Source organism: Lissotriton vulgaris, chromosome 3_1, assembly GCF_964263255.1.
Source record: "Lissotriton vulgaris chromosome 3_1, aLisVul1.2, whole genome shotgun sequence".
NCBI classification, from domain to species: domain Eukaryota; kingdom Metazoa; phylum Chordata; class Amphibia; order Caudata; family Salamandridae; genus Lissotriton; species Lissotriton vulgaris.
This window is the reverse complement of record NC_141689.1, coordinates 269445466-269454503: the sequence shown is the minus strand read 5'-3', so window position 1 is coordinate 269454503 and position 9038 is coordinate 269445466. Positions and strand designations below refer to the sequence as shown.

Genomic DNA, 9038 nt, shown 5'->3' with positions numbered 1-9038 from the left:
AAGTGCACTTTGTGCATACATTGTGGCGGAACTCAACACAGCAAGTGTATCTGTTTTGCATTCAGCATAAATGCACTTTATATGCACAATAGCAATACTCTATGTTGATATTGCACAAGTACACTTTAAGCCAACAGACAGAAGATTTTTCTGTGTGTTGACTTCTCATGACTAAATTGTATGTCACACATAGTTATGGAAGAAAGACCTCTTTAAATTGAACACTTGGTGCTTGCTCCATTAGTAAATTTCACGTGCTCAAACTTACCAAAACAAAACCTTCCACCAACTGCATCCATTATTTCCAATGTTACACACAATGGACAACTGAGAGAATTAGAATCACTTCCCAAACAGATTATTTTACAGGGCTGTTTTGCATAAGTTAGAACATAAGAAGCATACTTTGTTTTTTTTGATGGCCCAATCCAACAGTTGTATTTTATTTATTTCAACATGCAACTTGCTTCTGTATGTCATGTATTGTGTTATTCAGTTTTTTACTCCCATCTTCTGAGGACAAATTAAACAAGCAAACTCTTAAACTGAGATGGAGTAAAAAGTTTACGCAGTGTTCAAAAACTGCTCTCATTTTAATAATTTCAAACAACGTAATTGTTAGGGGAGGTGACTACTTGTGTAACGTTCATAAATTGTATGGTGCAAGAGAAAAGCAACTTTGGCCATGATCATCTGTGTGGCCATGATCATCTGTGTGCCCACACCTAAAGTGGTGAATATGTGAATATGTTTATTTTTTTGAGAATTGCCTTCCATTTATTTTTTGTTTGGCTAATATTTTATTTAAAAGACTTGCATCCGTGAGACTGTTGGTAAATGTCAAAGAAACACATATTGTGCAGCATAACTAAATGCTTATAAGGTCACAAAAGCGAGACCTATTGGCTATGCCAATGCTTCTTTTTAATTGCAGCCCGTTTTCCTTAAAAGACAGTGGGACACGTTTAAAAAAAGATGAAAAGTATTCTTTTCACTTTTTAGGAGTAGGCAGTGGTCCTCTGAAGAAAACGTCTTTGCTACCATTTACAAAGGGGAAGGGGTCCCGTTACCATTTGCGAATGGGTTACCATCTACTTGAAGTAGGTGGTAAAATGCAAATGTTTTACGACCGCGTATCAGTCACAAAACATTCCTATATAATTGCTGCGATTCGGAATTAGAAAGGGACACCCTGAGCACGCCCCTTCCTAATACCGAATCGGTACGTAGTCGCATTTCCAAATTGTGATTCGGTAACATGTTACCAAATTGGAATAAATATACCAAAATGCATTTTTCAGGTTGCAAACAGCTCGATCAGGCCGTTTGCGAACGCAAAAATGCAAGATACATATGGCCCAATGTGTGGAAATTGGGTTTAAGTGAGTATCACTTTTTTCTTTTTTATTTAATTTAATGCGATTTTCTATAGCGCAAACTTTACCCGAAGGTGTCAGAGCGCTTTACATAAGAACAGTTGCAAAACATAAGGATTTAGGATTACATGTGTTACATAAAAGATACAAACAGAAAAAATTTCAAATGTACAAGATGTAAAGTCGCAAAAGGAAGAGATACAAACAGAAAGAAAAATTGCAAATGTACAAGTAGTAAAGTCACTCAAGGAAGTGATACAAATGGATATACTCTAAGAGTTACATAGGAATGGTAGAGAGTACAAAGGTCTACTGCATATACTAGTGATTAGAGTTATCTCTATATACATATACACACATAGTAGATTTTCTCAGGTCAAGACCCAAAAACCCAGGAGAGCAGAGTTATGTCTCATTCGTTTTGATCCTATTAAAAACTGTCTCAATCACACTTCAGAATTACAACAAAAATTGATACATTTTATGTTTTCTAACTGCTGAATGTCTACAGTTCATTTACAGCTATTTGCAAACACCAAACCCCAAGTTAAGAAAAAACAAGTAAGCAGCAATTTGTCATATAAGACAAGCTGACGTTTGACCTTTATCTTTGAATCGCAACAAACGTGACAAGAAAGCAACTTTATTGATTGGACTTACGCGACAAAAATCGGCTCGCACCCCAATCACAATTTGGAAAAACACTAGTTTAATTCCAGCTCCGATTGATAAATCTAAACACCCAATCTTTGCCAGTCGACCGCCCAGCTCTTCACTAACCTAAAAAATTACAGATCTAGTAAGTAGGAAAAGCACATGGACGTCCCACCGAACAACACCGCCCTGAAGATGCCACAAAGAGAACGGCCGTGTCTTACATTTTATTTTGTTGCCTAACAAGAAACATAAAATAAAATTTAAAAAATGTCTCCCTCTAACGTGGCTGAGAAGTTCCCGGTACTACTTTGCGTGGTGCGTCCTAGTCAGCGGAGGGATTATGAACTGTTTGCGCGCGGCGCCGTCGGCGTCACGCGCCGGAGTAGGGTGGGCGGGGCCAGGCCTTTGTTGGAGGTACGGCTGTGACAGCTCTGAGCCCGGCAAAGCCCCAGTGCACGGGGCAGGAGGCAAGGGGGTCCTGGGAGCGCCAGCATGGACTGCCCTGCGCTGCCCCCCGGATGGAAGAAGGAGGAGGTGATCCGCAAGTCCGGGCTCAGCGCCGGCAAGAGCGATGTCTACTACTTCAGGTAGGGAAGGCATGGATGGATGAGGAAACGAGAGGGATATTGGAGTGAGGACTGGGACAGGAGCGGTGGGCTGTGCGTGAAGTGGAAGAGTGTGACAGTGCGGCGATGAAAAGCGGGGCAGAGGAGGGAAAGAAGAAGGGAGGGAGGAAAAGTGTGCTGGGGTGAGAAGATGGCGTAATTTAAGGCTTGGCGAGGAGTTATAAACCGGGATACTAGTTAGTGAGGAGAGTGAGAGGGACAGGAAATGAAGAAACTGTAAAGATGGAAAGTAAGCAGGGGAGATAAGGTTTTAGGGACCCCGAAATGAGAAAGGTGTTAAGGAATAACCTGCTTTTAGGGGCATGGGATGTGGTGAAGGGTAAGGAGGAGTGGTGGAAGATAACCGGAAAGAGGAGGTGGTGCAGGATGGCAATTAAAACATTTACAGCACAAACATTGGATGAAGTCAGGAGGGGTTAATGCGTAGAGGGGGAATTAACTACCAGAAATAAAGGACTACGTGGAGGGAGGGGCAAGAGGTGAACGAACTGCCATGGGGCAGTTGAAAGGTGGCATGAGAAAGACATGGACATAAGAAGGTTACCATGAGAGAGGTCTGAGCAGTACCACCAGAGGGAGGGGAGAGGGTTGCCTAATGTTTGGCACATCTTTGTACCATAGACATGAACTGTACACGTGCACTGTAACCGACCCACACAGGTAGAAAACACCGTCATTCTGGCAGATTGGATGATAAACTTGCAGTCTTGGTGTCTTTGAGACCAAAATCGGACGTGGGATGGGGAAGTTTATATATAAACTGTGCACGCTTTATATTCCTTCCCCATCTTTTAACACCAGCATCCAACCCCTTTTGAAATCATGTAGACTTGATTAAAACTTCGTTTTACAACTGTTTTGTAGTTTTTGCGTGGGTCGCCCCCTTCGCACAGGCAGTGTATTGACTTTGGAGTAGAAAAATATCACAAATTGCTTTAAACGACTCCAGGGACAGCGTCTCTACGGCCTATCTGTGGCTGGCTTCAAATGTTTCTTGTATTCACCCCTTTTTAAAGAAACAGTAGGGTTACTCATCCGCAGGGCGAGTGGTTGCCATTCAGCTAGTCGCCACGAGTTTGCGGGCCTTATAAACGCTATTACCAGAAATTTGTCTTTAAAACCATTGAGTCAGGCTGGAGTTGATCGCAGAGGGGTCACCTGGTGCCAGTTTAAACTGGCAGCACAGGGACAGGAGGCTGCAGTTTGGCAGGAGAAAGATGCTCACACTAAAACAAATACAGTAAATTGACTCCTCCACCGTTGTTCGCCTGAAAATTAAGATACGATGTACCTTGTATGAAAATTCTTAACCAAGTAGATGCACAGCTTTAGCAGCCTATGGATAAGTGCTAGCCAGATTTCAGGTGGTGTAGCAAAATAAAGTTTCAGACCAATCTGGTCTTTACTTTTTAAAACGGCGATATTTCAATTTATCACAATTATTGCTTACCTAATACTCAGTAGGCAAGGTGTATTTGCCTAACTCCAATTGGCTACCCAGCGCTTCCGGTGAGAGGCCGGATACGTGGACTGATAGTCAAGTTGTCAGGCACTGTCCCGACGCGTGCCTGATTCGTTCCATGCCAACCTTTCCAGGGGTATCCAGACATATTCCCTGTATGGTTTCAGTGTCAAGTTTGATTGTGTGACTGACTGTGAGCTAACCTTACCGGCGTCTCAAGTTTCATTCCAATCAGCAATACAGTGTAACATTCTTCATAGGCGTGACAAGTGTTTCGAAACTGAACTTGAGAAGTGCATAACGTGATACATATGTATGTAACTTTTATTGCACAACTGCCTTTCCTGATTTAAGTGGTATACTGGCTTTTTTTTTGTTAGTAGCATATCGGGTCCTTTGCAGCATACAAATTCGCACACGGAAGGAGGTCAGTTCCAGGTCATTGGTTCCCCCTCCTCATAGCTCCAGACTGGGAGGCGACAGACATTCCTGCAGTTTGGTTGAACAGCCACACTGATTCTCCATGGCGAGTGTTCTAGTACAATTAAAGAGGCCTGAAGCCAGCATCATATTTGTGATATTAATCCTGTTTCTGTTAATGGTCGTCCTTTAACTTAGTCGGCAGCAGAGAACTCTAACCTCCACTTGTGCCTTCTTAAGCGTCTCTAATATTTCTTTTTTGTTTTAGGAAGGGGGAAGAGGTAAGAATTGTGGGTATTGCTAGCTGAAGTTTTCTTTCTTGGCACACAACTGCTAGGAACTTTTGTTTTTAACTAGAGTATACCAAGCTGATTTTACTGGGTTGCATCAACCATATGTGCTCTATTAAGGCTATCCGGTGTACGTAAGCGTTGTCGCCTAAGTCTCCCCTCCACTTTTGTTATTTGAAACCCTGTCTCTTTTGTCACCCCAGTTTAATGTATCTTGACTAGACAAGTGGCCTTCAAGGCCACTCATTGTGCAGACCTTCCATTTTGTACCTCCTGAGTCGGAGTGCAACTTAACGTAGCGCAAACCTACCAACCAGACACTGGTGTGTAGTACAAAATAGGGTTTTACGGTTGATTGGGAGGAGGGCTATCATACAGCATCACTGTCCTGGGTTTACAATGGAGAAGTAATGGTGCTGCGATGAGTCTTGCAGACGTGGTGCGAGAAGAAGCAAGGTAATTGGTCAAATCACGGGTGAGTGTGTGGAGTGGGACGTGTGAGCTCTTCACGGCATGATATAGAATATAAAGTGTTCTGCCATTAAGGCCATTCTTCTTTGAGGGTTTCTCTGTTTCGTAGACTCTGAATTTCTCATTGCAGAGTTAGTTAATTAAAGACACCGTTCCTATAGATTCTGTACTTCTACTCCTTCAGAGTTTTCTGGATCTACTAAAGAAACACTGATAATTGTACACTTATTTGAACAAGAGTTAAAAAGTATCTTTCAATTTGAGATATTAATACCTTCATAGCAATAGTTGCCATAATCCTTATCAAACTTCTAAAGTACTTGGATTGTCCTTTTGGCTAAGAAACCGAACACAGATTACTAGAAGGCAGACTTGTGTGTTTAGGGAGCTAGGCTTCAGAACTCAGTTTCTTAGCTCATCACGACAGAGGTCTGTCATCTTTATCAGAAACTAGTGGATATTTTCATTAGCTTCACAAGTGCCGCATGGTAATTCTGTTGGGTACCATGTTGGTCGGCTCACCAGAAAGGGACGGACTTGCATCCATATTCAGGTGGAGAGATGCGTGGGCAAATGGTACTAAGCTTGTTTTTGAACTGCAGACAAGGACAGTGAGTAGTCTGTAGACATTCCAAAGAAATATAAAGCCTGTAGGTGATGTAGAGCTTCTGAGATTCCTAGATCTGTACCAACATCATATTGATAGACTGGAGTCCCTTATCCATTCATGTTCATTTTAGTCTAATGTTTGAAATATGTTTCCAAAATCTTGCTGTAATAATGCAAATATGCAGTACCAAAATTGGGCATTATAATGTGTCATCGTTCTTTATTCGGGTGCAAATGTGTCCATAAAAGACACAGAAATATAAACATACCATATAACAGAATGCACATCATTAAAACATCAACTTTTAATACAGTATACATTGATAAAACTCTGAAAATATACGGCTATTCACATCTTTGCACTAAAAGAAGCCTCAGAGATCAATCCTGGAGGGCCTAGATCTGTATGCTGCTCACCAAAAGCTTATCATCACGCAATCTTATCACGCAGAGAGCATAGGCATTTGGTAACAACTGTAGTGCAAAATTGCCACTCTAGCCTGCCTAAACTTCAGGCTCTCTAACATGGGCCAGAGGAATCGTTTTCTTGGCAATGAGAACAATTTGCACAATAAAACAAAGTGAAGCATATCCTGTGGAGATCTGAGATCGCAGCCACAGGGGCCCCTTTGAGATAAGGGACAACATCCATCTGGGGATGCTAAAATATGGTTGAATTGATCGAACCTAAACGTGTAATTAAAAATCTATCATGGGCGTTAGGGCTAAAAGATATGGTTCAATGCCCAACACAGACTTTAAAATTACATAAGCCCTCACTGTGGGTTTACTGAGCTCAATATGTTCACGCTGCACAGCTGAAAATTTATAGTGTAAGTCTTTTGTGATGTTGACATCCCTGGGGCTCATAGTGAAGTGTGCAAAAAAAAATGTCTGGCCTACCTATAGCCTCAAAACCCTCCTTTACGTATTGTATCCATGGAATTTTATTGCCATGTTCCAAGGCCAAACAAACCGATAGGATAAAGTGGTTTAAACCCTTGTCCTCACAAGTCCATAACTTTATCCAACACAGTAAGGGTTTGATTGCCAGTTGGTCTGCCCAGTAATGAATCCCTAACTCCTGCACGGACCAAGCTGGCATACCTTGGGGAGCTAGCAGGATCTGGTGCAGAAAAGTATTTTCCGCCCCCTGTAACCCGTGAGAGGGAACATAACACCGCCCCCCCAATCTTACTGCCCTATAAAACTTTTACAATGACTTTGGACTAATACAGTTTTAAAATGACCTCCGGTGCCCATGAGCCCAGTCTATTAGCAAAGTTGGTAATAGACCCACAGATTTGTTCAACTCGCTCAGCTTCCCTTCTAGGAGGGCAGTCCATTGTAGGCGGACGTCGAATAACTCTCCTTGGTAAGGAAAGACCGTGACCTTAGCGATAATATGGTTACCAGCTTTAAAGCTTTTCGTAAGGAGCACCACCAGCAACTAATAGATAAGGCTTTGTTAATTTACAGACCAGTCCAACCTGACCATAAAGGCAACAAAGCCGTCTATTAAAACCTGCAAGCTCTGGGCGGTCTGGGCCATAAGAACTGCATCATCGGCATAACGTAAAACTGGATAGGACTTTCCTACCCACTGTAGGCGAATCTGATTGAAGTGGCAATAGGGCAGCCTCAAGACCATTAATGTAGACGGAGAATAAAAATGGAGCTAAAATACAACTTTGCGCATCCCGTGTACAATTAAAATGACTTGTAAGGGCCCCCTCATGTGAATATCTCACTGTCGTCTGGGCAGGAAGTTGTATAAATAAATGAACGGTGCCAGGATCCACCACCAGAGAAATTCAAATGTCCCATAGATTGGTCCGATTAACTTGATCGAAGGGGGACGTAAGGTGCATGAAGGCCAAATACGAGGCACCTGGTTGTGTCGATGTGTATTTAGCTATCAAAAGATAAAGATTAAGACATTGATTGGTGGTTGACATGCCTTCTCGGAAATCAAATTTGTCATCCGATTAGTAACTGTTTGTCTGTGGCCCACAAAGATAATCTAGACAAAAGGACCCGCCCCAACACCTTTACTACCGCATCAATAAGGGAAATCGGGCAATAAGATTGCGGGTTATCTTTATTTCCTTTTTAAAAAATCAGTACTATTGTAGCGGTGGACCATGAGGGCAACGTCCCCTTTAAGGTTGCCGTATTTAAGACTTGGGGCCCAGACCTCAATGTTATCACGGACGAGGCCCGGAGGTATTCCGTTGGGGCTGTATTTAGCGATAGCATCTCAATACTAGAGTGTACCTCTTCCAGAGAGAAGCTAATGGGGGTGACAACCAGACTGAAGGGTGTCTCTACACATGGCTCCCCTTGAAAGTCTGCATTATGTACCTTTTCGAAATGAGACCCACTGGTCTGGCATAATGTGATGGCACATGGTCGGGCGGACTTGATCAGCAAAGCAAGGCCTATTAATAATCTTACAAAATAGGGTTGAGTCCCACAAATCTGCCGCTTTAATTAGATCCTCACATGCTTGCTTTTGTAACTGGTGCCTGCGCTCTTTCAACGTCTCTTTATAAAGGCGCCAGCACAAAGTCACACTATTTTTCTCCCGGGACACCTGTTTCAGGGCTACCTTTAACCTTCTCAATGCCTGCGAGCACTTGCGGTCTAACCATGACAGGGAAGCCTGGCCACGCTTCCATCTGTGTGGTTAAAATGCCAGAAACTACCTGGGTGTTGGAGGAAAACAAACTTAAGATTTCCTCGCTCGATATATGGGGATCCAAACATATACCTATCTCATGTTGGCAGGAAGAGAAAAGGCTCTGATTTGAAGGCCTTTGCATCTGTACACGCCCAGCATAGGCTCCTACCCTGACCAGTTGGTGTTAGGAGTGCTTGAGACTTTCGGAGACCCATTGAATATATTATCCACCCCCATCAGCAAGAGTGTAGGTGTATTAAGATCGCTGAAAGGGTTGTGTTCTATATTAAAAGAACCAGGAACTATGCCCAAGAGAGCTGACGCAAATATAAAATCTATTATAGTAGCAGAACCCCTGCCTTTAAAGGATGGTGGCAATTGTACGATAGGCCCGGAGTACCAGTGGTATAAAGTGTGTACCAAGTAATGAGTGAGTAAAAAATT

The 9038-nt window shown here is 42.7% G+C and overlaps 1 protein-coding gene across 3 annotated transcripts in view; it reads left to right on the top strand.

The window, feature by feature from the left end:
- Positions 1 to 2381: 2381 nt before the first annotated feature.
- MBD2 (methyl-CpG binding domain protein 2) overlaps positions 2382 to 9038 on the top strand; it is a 280522-nt gene continuing 273865 nt past the window's right edge. The window contains exon 1 of one of the 3 annotated variants that reach the window (XM_086960397.1): positions 2382 to 2620. In XM_086960397.1, the coding sequence (XP_086816523.1) occupies positions 2526 to 2620 (95 nt within the window). In that variant the 5' untranslated portion in view covers positions 2382 to 2525. The remainder of the gene's footprint in view (positions 2621 to 9038) is intronic. The other 2 variants (XM_086960398.1, XM_086960400.1) reach the window with 2 other exon arrangements.